At 39.8% G+C, this 15,897-nt stretch overlaps 1 protein-coding gene across 2 annotated transcripts in view; it reads right to left on the reverse strand.

Annotated features, from left to right (window-relative positions):
• Window positions 1-4,212: 4,212 nt before the first annotated feature.
• Window positions 4,213-15,897, reverse strand: part of RAD21 (RAD21 cohesin complex component) — a 38,514-nt gene continuing 26,829 nt past the window's right edge. For both annotated transcript variants that reach the window (XM_005287281.5, XM_042843983.2), the window contains exons 7-14: window positions 15,243-15,368; window positions 14,936-15,058; window positions 13,810-14,033; window positions 12,914-13,073; window positions 12,291-12,442; window positions 10,937-11,086; window positions 9,229-9,312; window positions 4,213-6,048 (exon numbers count right to left, since the gene is read on the reverse strand). In XM_005287281.5, the coding sequence (XP_005287338.1) occupies window positions 5,857-6,048; window positions 9,229-9,312; window positions 10,937-11,086; window positions 12,291-12,442; window positions 12,914-13,073; window positions 13,810-14,033; window positions 14,936-15,058; window positions 15,243-15,368 (1,211 nt within the window). In that variant the 3' untranslated portion in view covers window positions 4,213-5,856. The remainder of the gene's footprint in view (window positions 6,049-9,228; window positions 9,313-10,936; window positions 11,087-12,290; window positions 12,443-12,913; window positions 13,074-13,809; window positions 14,034-14,935; window positions 15,059-15,242; window positions 15,369-15,897) is intronic.

A 15,897-nucleotide genomic window follows, 5' to 3' on the forward strand; every position in this document is an offset into this window, starting at 1 on the left:
TGAAATAGGAGAGAGTGCAGAAAACCCCCACAAAAATTATTTGAGGATTGGAGAAACTGAAAGCTCAATTTATTTATCAAAAAGTAGGCTGATTGGATTACAGTATATCAGTACCTTCACAGAGAGAATACAGGGTATTAAAGGGCTTTTTAGTTTAGTTGAGAATGAACCAGTGACTGGAAGCTGAAGCTAGACAAATTCAAACTAGAAAATAAGGCACAATCTTTTAACAGTGAGTGGTTAACCATTGGAACAAGTTTCCAAGCAAAGTGGATTCTCCATTTCTTGCTATCTTCAAATAAAGACTGGATGACATGCTTTAGTCCAGCGGTTCTCAAACTGTGAGTTGGGACCTCAAAGTGGGTCATGACCCTGTTTTAATGGGGTTGCCAGTGCTGGCGTTAACTTGCTGGGGCTTGGGGCCGAAGCCCAAGCCCCCATCACCTGGGGCCAAAATCCAAGGGCTTCAGCCCTGGGCAGTGGGCCTGAAGCCCTTGGGCTTCAGCTCTGGCCCCCTGCCCAGGGAAGCAGGGCTCAGGCTTAGACTCCCCACCCCCACAGCAGGCTTAGGCTTCACCCTCCACACCCCAACCCCCCATTTTGGGATCATGTAGTAATTTTTGATGTCAGAAGGGGTCTCCATGCAATGAAGTTTGAGAATCCCTGCTTTAGTCAAATACAATTTATTCACTCAGGGTAACTGAGTGAATTGTGTGCATGTATTGTAGAGGTTGGCTAGCTAATCTAATCTGTTATACAAGAGTCATTTCAGAGAGATCTCGTTTTCTTTGGAGGAGCAAAATATTGATACCAAGGTCAAGTTTGATTTTTGGATATGCATGTACATCTTCAGTTGAAGTCAATGGGAGCGGCATGTACATATGAAGAGGGCTGTACAGTTGTCTTACCACAGTGAAGGGTTAAGTTTGAAATAAGCAAAAGCATTGATATGAGGCAGGCTAAATTTAGAGTTGGTTTTGGGAATCTAACCACTATACTGTAAATGATAATCAGTTGTCTTATATTGCTTACCACCATTGGACTTTGGAAATAAAATATTTCAGTGGTAGAATAAAGTTTCCACAACAAATGTCAAAAGCCAGTAGTATCATAGTTCCATTCTATAGGATCCAGCCCCAGACAATGCCACTCATTTTCACTGGAAGCCACTACTTGATGATTGACTTCTTAGTGGATGTCCCAAAGAGCACATCTGACATGGTCAGTAGCATGAACTTCAGAAGCAGTTGTCATATTCAACTGAGAAACAGACTAAGAGGGACAGAATACAAGGCACAAAAAATTGGCAATGGACCCTAAATGATCAAGGATAAGCAAAATGCAATAGACTGGATTGCAACACATGCCCTAAAGGCAGCCATTGAGGGACACCTGCAGAACTACTCCAAGACAAAATCCTGCTCCTGACCAGAAGCAGACAAGTAGGAGGAACATGGAAAGCAAAAGGTGACCTCAAGATGTGATGAAAGAATTACTATTATAAATCTATTGATCTATTTTGTTTATAAAGGCCTTCATTCAATTGGTTTAATTCATTCTTCACTTTGGAATTCTCCAGATCCCTGATCCCAACCTAGGAGATGGAGACAAAACCAATACATACATACAGTATTTATTTTTAGTCAGTCTGCACTCCACCGAAGTGTTCATTTCTTAGGCTGGTAATGGTTAATAGCAATTATTTGTTCTACTCTGTTCTGCAACCTCATTTATCACATGGCAAGTAGTTCACATGCCACTGAGGTGAATGGAGGGGAGAATTCATAGCTTGGCAACTGCACTACACTGAAACATCTTTGCAATGGGGATAGCATAGGTTGTATCAGAAGAAAGTGAAAATAATGCTGGCGTGTGTTAACAGCCTATCCCATTACATCTCTGCATCTCTCAGATGATCTCATGTAGTTAATGAGCAGAAAGACACGATAAATCTCCCGACTGTGAAAGTGAAGGACGTTGGAACAAGCAGCATTTGCTCATTCCACTTGCTGGACATTGTCCCCTGTGGTTGACAGTCAAAACATTGAATATGGTTTCCATCCATTGCCTCGGGACTATTTACTGCCATTAAGACTCTATCCAGGCTGTGTTTGTGCCTGAAGCCAAGTTTTCAAGCATCTAGGTTGCTAATAGAGGATTATGAAGTTCGGTTGTCATTATGTGAAAGTTACTAGAGACCCTCCCTTAACAGAGCAGCCTTTATGTCAACCAGCGGCCATTAGGGGGAAGCAGACACTTCAAGTACACAGTAGCCTGAACTTTTCAACTGTTTTCCCTTCAAGGCCTTAAGGTAGTTGGAGCTGGTCCCAAGCCGGTTTTCACTGACCAGATAGCAAAAGCACGGGTCTGACTACCACCAATGAAGTGTTAACACTGTAAGGACCTTTGTCTGAATGTGTATAAAGGATCTGTAAAATGTGTGTAAGACAGAGTTTTTGTACCAAGGTGCAAAGCTCTCCTTTCTTCTGCAGAATAAAGCAACTCTTCCTTATCCTTGTCTGGCTGTTATTGGCTCTCAGCTAGGTGGACCCGATATTTCGGTAATTACTTTCTCAGTGATTTTGCCTATAATGGAAGTCTGGTGCCAGCATTTAGAGGTTTTCTGGGGGACTACATTTTTCAGAAAGGCTCTCTGAAGGAAAATTTGATGATTTGTTAGCTGTGGACATTCAATTTCACCAGGGAAGGTGGCATGGATTCCACTTCCTGTTTGCTAGGAAACTTCTCTGCTTCCTTCCAGAAATAGTCTAGCTGCAGTGGTCCATGCTTTCTGATCAGCAACCGGTGGCTCAAATACTCCCAAACCCTGCTAGATTTTCATCTTGTGTAGTACAGACCATCACCACTGATAGAATTGTGGCTTCTAGCTATGCAATAGTGCAAGATGCAGAAGAGTAAGTTATACTGTAAACTCAAGAATGCTGCTCTTGAAGATTAAATTGTTCAGGTACAGAGTGAAGTCCCTCCATTGCACAGCTAATTACAGAAATGAAGTAAATGAGATGCATGGAGCTACACTGTTCTTTACAGGCTCTGATCCAAGCATTCAGATCTGCCAGGGGCATTCATACTACCTTGATAATGCCAGAATATTCACATTCAGAAGCAATTTTTGAAGCAAAGTAAGTTGCAGTGCTAAAAATAGGAGTATGAATTTGTTTTTGGGGTAGGGAAGAATGGGAACTGAGACAAAATGCATTTTACAGACAGCCTCCTTGTTTAATTTCCTAATTCTGGAATATACACAGGCAGCCATTCTTAGCATGAGCACTTAAATGAGAGAGAAATACAGCATTGTTAACACGATTTAAACAGGGGCAGGCAAACTTTTTGGCCTGCAGGCTGCATTGGGTTTCTGAAATTGTATGGAGGACCAGTTAGGGAGGCTGTGCCTCAAACAGCCAGGTGTGGCTCACCCCCTATCCGCCCCCACCCCCCTGCTTCTTGCTCCCAGACCCCCCGCCTCCTTCCTGACTGCCCCATCCAACCATCCCTTCTCCCTGACCGCCCCTAACTGCCCCTGCCGCCCCATCCAACCCTCTTCTCCTTCCTGACTGCCCCCCAGAACCTGTCCTATCTAACCACCCCTTCTCCTTGGCCGCCCCATCCAACCCCATCTCTCCTTCCTGACTGCCCCCCCGGGACCCCTGCTCCCATTCAACCCCCGTTCCCCACCCTCTGACCACCCTGACCCCTATCCACACCCCTGCCCCCTGACCACCACCCCAAACTCCCCTGCCCTCTATCCAACCCCTCCCGCTCCCTGCCCCCTTACCACGCTGCCTGGAGCACGGGTGGCTGGTGGCACAGCTGCAGCACGACAGGCAGCCGCGCAGCACAGCGCACCAGGTCAAGCTGGGCTCTGCAGCTGCGCTGCCCCAGGAGCTCGTGCTCCGCCGCCTAGAGCATTGCGCCGGCAGCGCAGTGAGCTGAAGCTGTGGGGAGGGGGGATAGCAGGGGAGGAGCCAGGGGCTAGCCTCCAGGGCCAGGAGCTCTGGGGCCAGACAGGACGGTCCCGCAGCCCGTAGTTTGCCCACCTCTGATTTAAAGTGTTCCTTGCTAATGGCAAAAAGTATTTACATGTTGGAGGGAGTTTTTAAGAATCTTTTTAAAGAATTAACTTCTCCTCCTAATACCAAAATAGGCAACATGTCACTGAAAGGTATTCAAACAGGATATAGCACCAGTACATAACAGCTTATAACAATTTTTATTAGAAAAGTTATACATACAGCATCACCTATTTTCAAGAATATCAACCTTGAAAAGCAACAAAAAACAGACTAACAAAATGTGTAACAAGAAACTAATGACCTTTCTATAATTAAACACTCAAGTTATCTACAATGTCTTTTTACAAAGGGGAAAATCATGGTTTTACAGGCACATTATGTTGAAAATAAAGCTGCAGTAACTATTTTATACAATTTACTTTTTCAACAATTATTAAAACACGGTCATTATGTAGTCTCAAATCTTTAAAACATTCACATAATTTTACACTTGAGTATACACTGAAATTTCAGAGTCCCAAAAGAGAATCATTTCACAAAAGTGCCAACATTAAAACCAGAACTTTCAGTGTGAACAATTTTGCCCTAAAAAAGTTAAGACGTGTTTCCATAATCAACATATTCACATAATTTCTGATACTATCTGGTCCTAACAGTAAAGCTTTTATTCTTTATAGTAAAACCCAATAGGACTTATTTTGCAAAGCTGTTAAAATGTTCTGAACAGAGGAGTGTGCATTATTGGAAAATCAATACTAAAACTATAAATATATCCGAAGAGCCATTAATACACTTTACACAGCAACATTTGCTTTAAGTAAACTATGTCTGCTTGTACTATATATTTAGTTTGCTGTCCTTTCAGTACAGGTTGTGTCTTGATTTAATTCAATATTTTACATATGCAATCTGTTCAACTTCTCTTATGCTCATCTTCATAGGCCTGCTTAATGTCAGAAAATATACAATCCAGAAGTCTGTTCTTTAAAAAAGTTTGGGGTTTATGTACAGCTCGATCAAACCTAAAGCGTATTGATATTTTAAATTTTAAATGAAAATACTAGAATTATTTGCTGCCTATTAACAGTAGCTAGCCATTATCAGTAGTGGACCGCAATGAGGTGATAAATGAAAAGGAATGTTTTGTCTAAGATGTTTTACACATGCTCTGTCCTCCTGCATAAGTAGGATCAGTTATAGGAAGTGCTTTCCATAGACATCTGTTTTCCTTTAGCATCAAGGGCTACAAAATCCTACTGCAAAAATGACAAAGCAAAGTTCACATGCCAGGCACTACCATTCACATTGGCAGCTGCAAGAGACCCATGGTACCCAGGAAGAAAATAGACCCAGAAATCTAGGGAAGGAAAAATTCATTACTATGAGAAGCAGACAGAACATATTAGACAAGTTTGGCAAAGTTTTTAATCAGACAATATGTTGGCCTTTCAGGTTTACTTGTGTAGGTTAAAAATATCATTACTGAATTAAGCTAGTCAAATTATAGTAAGACAGTTTCATTGTCACTCAACATTACATGCACCAATATTGCACACATCTGCTCTGAATAAAACAATCTTTATCTGGGTCCTTGAATTGCTTGTCTTGTTTTTGCAGTTGGAACTCAAGCCATCCACCCCAGCAGTGTCACTAAAAATGAAAGTGGTAAATTTAAAATACAAGAACCAAAACCAAAAGAAAACCAAGGACTTTGTACAGACAATTAAAATCTAAATTTTCTCCAATGGTCTTGTCGGCCCTACACATGGGGCAATACATATGCACTAGTGAAATTAACACTAGCTATGATGTATCTAACCATTCAAATAATATGGAATCTGGGACCAGGTGTTGCAATGATGTCGCTGTAGGGCTCTTCTTGTGTCAGCTCTATAGCTTGCTGCTTTTTGAGTACCAAGAAACTGTAGAATTTTGCTGCCGCTTGTTTTCTGTTTGTATTTCTGCACAGCTCAAGCAAACTGATAGATTCTGCTCCAGTCTTAGCAAGAGCCCTCTGGAAAAAAAAAAAAAAAAAAAAACACACACAAAAGTTGGTTGATACCATAAACAAATCCCCCAAAATTCTACATACCCAATCATGATCAACACTAATTAGTACAGAAGTCATATATTGCAAAACCTCAAAGCGTTTTGGCAGCTGTGGGTTTGGTGTCAAGGTACTCATCAATAATGGGTGCAGGATGTTTTAATCATCAGGGAGGGGCAGCTGTATTCAGGATTTGAGGTTCCACTTAATGTCATCCACAGCTGCTGGGGCAGGTGACTATTACTTCTCCTTGTAGCTCAGTGGTTTGAGCCTTGGCATGCTAAACCCAGGGTTGTACGTTCAATCCTTGAGGGGGCCATTTAGGAATCTGGGGCAAAAATCTGTCTGGGGATTGGGTCCTGCTTTGAGCAGGGGGTTGGACTAGATGACCTCCTGAGGTCCCTATAATTCTAATGCATGTACCAGCTTTAAATGTCTCCTTCCTCTGCCTGGGAGACTGTCACATTGCAAAATCCAACAGATCCCACAGGAAACAGTGCCTGCCATTCATTTTAAGGGGCGGGATAGCTCAGTGGTTTGAACATTGGCCTGCTAAACCCAGAGTTGTGAGTTCAATCCTTGAGGGGGCCACTTAGGGATCTGGGGCAAAATCAATACTTGGTCCTGCTAGTGAAGGCAGGGGGCTGGACTTGATGACCTTTCAGGGTCCCTTCCAGTTCTATGAGGTAGGTATATCTCCATATTATAATTATTCTCCCCCAACTCAGGGTACACTGGCTCTCAAAGTAATCCCCATTTGAGCAGGGATCACACCTGTGATAGATGCGCCACTAGTTCTGCCAGAAAGAACAATTAGAGACAGATATAACAATACACGTGAGATCAAGTATCTTCAATCCCTTGGTAGAATCCCAAGCCACTTAAAGCCATATGCTTGCCTGTGATTCGGTAAGTATTTGGGAGAAGAGGCATATTACAGTAATAAAGTAGAGGCATATTACAGTAATAAAGTAAAGGACAAGATTTTCAGAAATGACTAGAGATTTTGGGTGCCTGGATTTTTGGATGCTCAATTTGAGATTTTTTTTAAAGGGGCTTGATTTTCCAACAGTGGGTACTTTTGAAAAAAATCAGACACCTATTCAGTGAGAGCATCCCAAATCACTCTTTTTTTCAAAATTGCTAGAGTTCGGGAGAATTGAGATTCTCCTAGCCAACAATACTTTTGTAATGACAGACCAAAGCGACAGCTTCTGAAGAACATAAATTACAGTTAGTAGATGTACACGTACAGAACCGTCTGCCTTACAAAGTCTATTGGATGGGAAAAGAACAATGGATAGTCAAACCAAAACAGAAGTATCCACAAAGGGGTTTGCATGAGTTTAACTAAATTAATTTTATTCCTTTAGTTAAACTGATTCAATTTATAACAGATAAGCCCTAAGGTGGAACTCTGGCATTGTATTCAGAAGGAAGTTAGGATGCTTCTGAACACCAGCTTCATCTGTGAAGAATTTAGTCAAGACAGATCACTGACGTTCAATTTGCAGAATGAGAAATCAGTGATATCAACTAAAACTTCCATGTATGAAGTGAGCTCACAGGTTCAATGTGACACCAAAAGGAGCTTTTATCAGCAGCTAAAGCCACATTAATATTGCACAGGACAGGCAGGCTTTTAAATAGGGTACTATAAATGCTCCAATCCCCTCTCCCTCAAACAAATATTGAGAAAGTGGGTAATTTCTACAGACACTGAAGATAAAAGAGCTGTCAAATAAACTGAGGGAAAAAGGAATCCAGACTGACCGGTCAAGGCGATCAAGTAATGTGTGCAGGGAGCCTTTTTTGTATCAGATCACAACAATTTTCTGCTCAAATTTGTGCAATCTTATGCCCAAATGCAAACTAGTGCTCATGTCAAGCAGCTAAGGTTCAGACAACTGATGAGAATTTTTTCCACCCCCCCAGAATTATGCCTACAAAGAGATGGCTTCTAGACTGAGATGTAGCAAGGTGATTTGATTCTGGGAGTTCAGTTCAAACTTATTTACTGACCTCCCCAACAACCCTGAGAATCATATTTATTTCAACCAGGAGGGCTGAGAATGTGTGCTTCTCATGAACTTTCTCAGAGAAATTTTGCTATGAGAAAGTAGTAAAGTCATATGTGAATTTCTTCCATAGCTTTTAAGAGACTCTCCAGTGCAGTCTTTTCCTGGTGCTGTGTGTGGAACCAGTATTTTGTTGTTCAGAGACAGGAACAGAACTCTTATGTCCTACTCAAGATCAATCTGATCCATGTGCTCCAGATTCAGGTAGAATTCATACAAATTCACTGTCAGTTAAGTGTAACAACAACATCTTGAGATATGGCTTTATTCCACATTTGTAGGGTTTCTTGAGACAGCAGGAATGATTTTGTTTTTCTGTAAAGTGATATAGAATACAGTGACTTGACTCTCTGAACTAAGACCAACTTCAGGGATACAAGTTCTTCGAAAGTTTCCCTCAGACGGTCGCTCAAGCTTCTGCTCAACAGCAGAAGGAAGGTCAGGATCTCAGCCATGTGTGTGTCTGAAGTATGTGATAATGGTAGGAAGTACAGCTGTTTCTAGTATATATGATTGGGTGTGAACCGTCTTTTCAAAGCTGAGCTGTGTTCACATGGTTCTTGGCCAATTTCACTGAGTATTGCTTCTCTTTGTGGAAGTGGTCAAGAGTGATTCCGTAACTTGAGATATTTGCTAATGAAGGTTAGGAGTTCCGAATGTGGTCTGCAGGCAGCTGAAAGAACTGGAGGTGCCTCGGTTCCATTGCAGGAGCTGGTATGTGTTGCTCAGAAAACAATTAGGAATTAAGAGTTTTTGGAGTTCCTGTCTTTGCTGCAAGCCGAAGTACAGACCCAAAGGTAGGACCTGTGAGTGTTCTACAAGTATCTCGCTCAACTGTCCCTCTATTGCACAATATATGAATACACATGCTTACTTTTAGAGAGTGCTTTCAATGATTTACCTAATCACAACCTACACTTTTTCTATGCTCGTTTCAAAATCAAACCTTTAAAGTATCAGTCAGGTATGTGGTGTCTACTGTCCGCCTAGCTTTTACTTGACCTCTTCATTGGTCAAAACACGCTAAACTGGTTCAAGAAGTAATTTTAAAGGTAAGTGCTATATGTACCTGAAGACCATGAAGCATCTGCTGAGTTCTCTTATTCCATCTTCTTTCTTCTTGATCTTGATCACCCCCCGTACCATCTTCTTCCTGCAACCGACAAAAAGTTCACTTAAAAACACCTGTAGGCTTAGGTTAATATTTACACACAAATTGTGAAATGAAATCCATGTTTCTAGAGTTGTTTACAGCACTCCTCAAGCCAATCAAAAATTAGCTGGAAGGTCACGATGGCTTGACTTACAAGGGATGAAGAAGAATGGCAACACATACAAGGAAACTGGATATCCCAGTGGGACTAAAAATAATTGACAAAAGGCTACTTGCCTGCCCTTATTGTATGTTAAAGGTACGTTTACATAGCAATTAAACACCTGAGACTGACCCGTGTCCAGTGATGCGGGCTTTTGCTGCAGAATTGTCATGTAGACATTCAGATTCTTGGAGTCCCATTAAACAGGCATAGAAAAGTGATTTGCTCAAAGCTACAGAGGAAATCTGTGGCACCATTGAGACTAGAACTTATCTCTCTCAATGCCCATTCCTGCACTTCATCTACAAGAGCATCCCACCTCTCCTTATGGAGAGTAAGCTCAACTTTTAAAGGAAATGTTCTACATTCCAAAAAGAAGCACTTTCTGAAACACTGAAAATGCTAGGTAAGATTGCAAGCCAAATCCCATCTGCTTTAGTAATCTTCAAATATTTAATTTCCTTTTGCTTCAATTAATACTGTTCAAAGCAGGATGAAAACTAATTTACAGGCTGAGTTGTGGCTTTCCTACTGTCCCACCATCACTGTATTTAAGCAAAAAAAAATAAAAAGCCACTGCCAATTGGCAAACTCAGGAATTGCAAGCTGAAGGAGACGTCCTTATTTCTAGAACTCTGATGTGATAGTTATGGGTTTTCAAAACTATGTTTTGGTGCCTGTCTGATCCTTTGCATTGTACTGCACTAAATTATATGTACATTATTCCTCAGTGCATGCACATGGCTTTTTACATGACCACAGTGCTACGTACACAACATTGTCAGTTTAAAATCTACACTGCCAAGAAGTATCTTCACCTAGGCCATACATTAACACTCAAGAGGCCACATCAAGATCAGGGATCCTTTTCAAACACAAGTTACAATCTTTGTTCCAAAGAATTTACAGTCTAAGAATGAATTTAATTGGTCACTTATACTCTATTTACTTTTAAATTTCTCTCAGCTTGTGCAATGGAAATCATTTAAGTCAGTTTCAGGACCATAATTATGTAACATGTGTGTTTCAAACGCCACAACACAGTGCTTAAAATTCTATATAAGAATTTTAGATTTGTGAAAACGTTTCATTTGATCTTAAACTTTTTTTGTAAAGCTTGTTTTTACAAAATTGATCAACATTTAAAATCTGATAACACCCCTTGAATTTCCAAATGTAACACGTATAGCTGTTAACTGTATGTTAAGTATGGCTAATACCCTTCCAATCAGTTGAGCAGCTCATCAAGTCAAGCATGCAATCAGGAGTGTTCTCCATATCTCAAAGTTCTACCCTTTGTCTGTCTCACTCCCCAAGTAACCAGAAAATGCTTTCTTAGCTGAAACACTTAGTTTAAGGGATGTCACAAGTAAAGAGATGGCAGTAAAAATATTTTCAGGAACCCCACCGAATACTTCCTGTGTCAAATCTATAGACTGATCCTTAAGAGCTCATGCCTACCTCCTCCTCTTCTTCCTCTTCCTTCTCTTTTTCCTTCTCCTTCTCTTTTTCTGGCAAAAGTTCCAGCTCTGGTATTAGTTGGCAGATATTTTGAGGCTCTTCTGGAGGCATTTCTACAGGTGGCATTTCCAACTGTTGTAATGGCTGAGGCTTTGAGAACACACGAGACAAAGTTAAATGGGAGTTAACATGAAGATTTCAGCTACTAGAACTTTTAGGACTGAAAATCTTAAAGATACAATTTGGCATCTTTATAATCCCACATAATTAAACTTCATCCAAGTTTCTAATTTTCAGACACTTGCTACAAATAATCCAAGTGTTCTTTGCAAAGAAATACAACACATTTATTTTCCTTAGCTCCCCGTAAGTACCTTTTTAATCTTAGATTCCATTAAACCTAGAAATTCTAATAAAATATTAGTAACACAAGTCTGTTTCCCAAGAAGTTGGTTTAGTACATCACCCTGGGAACTGATCTTACTACAGAGAAATATGGTGTACTTTGGATGAGATCTAGCTTTAAGGCCCCGCCCCGCCCCCCCCCCAGATAGCCAGATGCATTGCTGTATAAACCCCATTGACAACTTATTGGGGAAATGCCTCTTCAATGCATTAAAAACTACGGTGGCATCCTCTGTGGGACAAAAGTGAGGACATTGGTATGAAGGCACTAGCTAATATTTTCAGAAGTGACTTACAAATAGGGTACTGAAGACCCCATTCCCCACAGATCGTGGAGAACTGGAAACGCACTGCTTGCACTGAAGCAGAGGTACCCAAGTTATTAACTGTTTCCCATCCTTATAAATGAAGGGTGAAAAACTGAGGTTTTTCTTGCCAAAATAGTCTGCCAACAAGCAATTCTTTACACCAAGATAGACAGGAGCACAAGCAATACTATAACTGTGTGTTGCACTGAATTATATCTTGGCGAAACCTGCGTTAAATTACATCATCTATTGAGTGGTTATAGAAGCAACTCTCATTGTAAGAAATATTCCAAACATGTTAAATGCATTGGGACATTCTCTTTCCTTTAAATGTAAGGGCTTAGCATAGCACAGCACCAGCTTTTCTCTTATAGACCTTTTTACCATGACCTTACTGTTTTGGGGCTGGTTTTATTTTTACTCAAATTCTGTAGGACACAGTCCCAGAACCACTTTGATATGTTTCTGTGGGGTGGGGGTTGGGAGAATTACTTTCAGGATTTGTAGCAGAGACTAACACCATTTCCTACCCACCAGAGAATGTTATCTGTTTCTAGATAAAGGGATGCTATAGGCTTTCTTTGCAGAGCATATAGTCACCACTCCTGTGTAACTCACATCTTCACTGTAATCTTACTCACAGGTAATACAGGCTCTGGATCCACTTGCTGAGCCTTGCGTTTCACGCCTGTTTGAGGTGGTGGGGGTGGCATGACGGATTCATCCAAGTTGGTTCTGCTGCCTTCCATCATAGATTCCTGTAGGCGGCTTGGCTCTTCCAAGATAGGTTCATCTATATTTTGGGATATTCAATACATTTTATAAATAGGTATTTTGATTTTGTTGTATATAAGTAGTTTATAAATCATCATGTCACTTCTTAAACTCACACCAATCAACTCACAGCACCTCCAGAGTTTACAACAATTAGGTCCATATTTTCATACTCACACAGTTTTTGTACTGATTTAATTAAATTGACGCAAAAGTCAATTTAGTTAAATCAGTGGAAATGTATGTGCGGACCAGCCCTCAGTGCCCATTTAATTCACTGGACACAGCTGTCTCATGTAAGTCTGCTATATTTAGAAAAGAAATCTACCAACAAAGGAGTTACTGACTGTAGCAAGTTATACGAGTAATTACAAAGCCCTGTGCTTTATAACCTAGGTAAATGTTTCCCCTCTAGTAATTTAATATAAAGCACCAAATAAAAATTAAGCTTTGAAAGGAAGTAGAGCATGTTGTTTAATGAGTTACAAACCAATAACATCTCGCTGTTGTTGCTGCTGCTGCGGTTCCTCTCTGGGCACCTCCGGGTTTTCAAAGTCTTTAAGGAACTCATCCAAGTTATCAGCTTCTCCACCTTTCCTCCTCTTTCTGAGGTCTTCTGGTACAAGAGGTGTAAGACAGCGAGTAAAAAGCTATAAGAAAAAACAATCACTCTTGTAGACTAGTAGTTCTCTGATCTGTAGTTAACACATAAATTTTTCATATTATATTTGTTTCAGAGATGGACTTCTCGTTATGTGCCCCTTGTTTTAAAAAGCTTCTTTCCCTGAATGTTTAAGAATTGTTACATATCAGCAGGCTTGCCTGAATCCATTTTTTTTTAATAGCTTAGACTAATACATATGTTTATTTTTAAGCATTTTTAAAATTTTATCGATTTAAATTTTTCATATTCGTGCAAAAATGTAGTGGTCAGACAATAACTATTTAATGAAAGTAAATGCTGAGAGTCAAAAAGGTAAAGATTCATAATAGTTAAATCAAATTGTCAGAATATGTCAAAACAGACAAAGTAAATAGCCTTAAATCAAACTAAGTGGTCACACAACACTTTTCTTACTTTCACTATCTGCAAATTATAATCAGATGAAAATATTTTTTCCTTGGCTTGTGTGGGTGCTGAAAAACACTACTGATCTATATTTACTGTTAAAAAAAATCTAATCCTTCCCAGCCTACATATCAGTGACTGAACTACATGCAGACTCCAGAAGTTTGTTTTCAGTTGAAGCAAGTTTTCAAAAATGTACTATTTATCAGATGCTGCTAATGCACATTTTTGCTGGCTATATAAGCTTTCAGCCTCACCCACATGATCAGTTCTTAATATAATTCATTTAAAAATAAACCTTCAGAAATCTGTATTACCTTCAATAGTCTGTTGTTCCACAAAGGTTGAGCAGGCAGAGAGAAAAGTTTTTCAACTCCTCCCGTCTCTTTCCACATCATCAATTTCTTAGTGGGAGGTGCTAAGTCCAAAGTAGTGACAATATCAGAGTAGTCACTTAATTGGGCTCTAATAGTCTTGCTATCCAGCTCTTTCACGCTGTCTACAATCAGCTTTCTCTTCCTCTTTGCTTTGGTTTCCTTGACTGTTGAAGACAAGAGAGAGGGAAACAGATTTGATACTATGTTACAGTAAAAATCCTACAGGCTCCAAGTAAATATACTGCCTAAGAATTCCCTAAATTTAAGATACACCTCTACCCCGATATAACGCGACCCAATATAACACGAATTTGGATATAATGCGGTAAAGCAATGCTCGGGGGGACGAGGAGCGCACTCCGGCGGATCAAAGCAAGTTCGATATAACGCGGTTTCACCTATAACGTGGTAAGATTTTTTGGCTACCGAGGACAGCGTTATATCGGGGTAGAGGTGTAGTAAAATTTCTTAACCTATTTGGTGGCAGCACTAAATATTTGTACAGTACTTTTAAGATGTAAACTGATACTGTAAACAAGTAAATACCAGTCATTTTGCTAGCAACTCAACCATGCTACTATCCATTTTGACCAAACAACCAAGTATTTGTTTTAGTAATAACTGAACTAAAATTAGACTAACGATATTTATTTTCCTTCACGTCAGCATGAGTTGCTTCTTACAGACTGCAGACAGCTATGTCCTAAATATAATTTTAGTATGCAGATTTTAATTTGTTTCAGTAAGAACATAACTGTTATGTTAAATCAGACATTAGATAACTAGACAAAAAAAATCAGGTTCTGCCTTAGCAAGGGACTAAGCAAGGTTGATATTCCAATATGTGCAACTGCACTGTATATGCTCCAAGCAAGAAAGCTGGTAGTGAATTTCTTGGGAAAGCAAGACAAAATCCGATGTTCTGAAAAGAAAAATGGGAAACACACCACTAAACTGAGTTAGCAATAATACCAAGAGATTCATTTCTACTCCACTAACTCAAGGTTTTCCTAGATCAAAAGGTCTCAAATATTTCAATTAAAGTGTTCTCAAATGGCTTACTTACCAGTGATGTCAATAGGCTCCAAAGCAAAAGCTTCTTCTTCATTTGGAACCAGTGTTGTTTGATCAGTCATAGTTGGTAACGGTTCAACTGGATCTACTGAGTCTGGGCTGTCTGGTCCACCCACTAACAAACAAAACGAAAGTTAAACATCTTGGACTAAGTTGGAACACAAAGAAAACACCACAATATATCAACAGGTTCAACACAAGCTTTTATAAACTTCAGTCCACAACATGTTTATTATGAAACTAAACAATTCCTAGTGATAGTTTTAAAAATGAAACTTAGTCCTAGATTAAATACTCACTTGATACATTATCATCATCATCCAGATCATCATGGGGAGGTTGTTCTGGCATCATTACCCCACCTTCTGAGAGAGCAGGTGGGTCATCAAAGATGCCTCCATCATTATTACTAAGAAGTTTGTCATCTGAAATAGCAACAGAAGAATCAGTTGTGGTAGTGTGCATAAACAAACCAAAAAACCCCAAGTAATCAAAATGTTGTATACTTATAACAGCACAGAAAACTGAAGGACTAAAGATACACAAACTATCTGAATTTTTTTTTGCAGCAGTCATGCTCCATCAAAGGAAAAAAATGTGGGTTTTTTTTATAGTGAAATCCAAACAAACAATATTAAGTCAAGTTAGTTATCACACTTGTGTCTGTTATTAGTATGCTGTTATGTTCTGACTACCCAATTATACATAATGTTTGCATGTTGCATGCAAAGCTTAAGTCTATCATGCAAGAATTCCACAGGGTTTTTAAAGTTCATGGATCATAGTAAAAAGGATCCAACACTTAACAGTCTCATTGTATACATTTAATCCCTCCCAAGGGAGTCAGAGGGGTTTCAATGAGCCAGAAGATTCACATACTAGTTTCTCTTCCACGCCTCACATGTACAGTGGAGTGCCTTGAATTTGGAAAGTGGTTTAATTCAAACTGCATAT

The sequence above is a fragment of the Chrysemys picta genome, chromosome 2, assembly GCF_011386835.1.
Source record: "Chrysemys picta bellii isolate R12L10 chromosome 2, ASM1138683v2, whole genome shotgun sequence".
Classification (NCBI taxonomy): domain Eukaryota; kingdom Metazoa; phylum Chordata; order Testudines; family Emydidae; genus Chrysemys; species Chrysemys picta.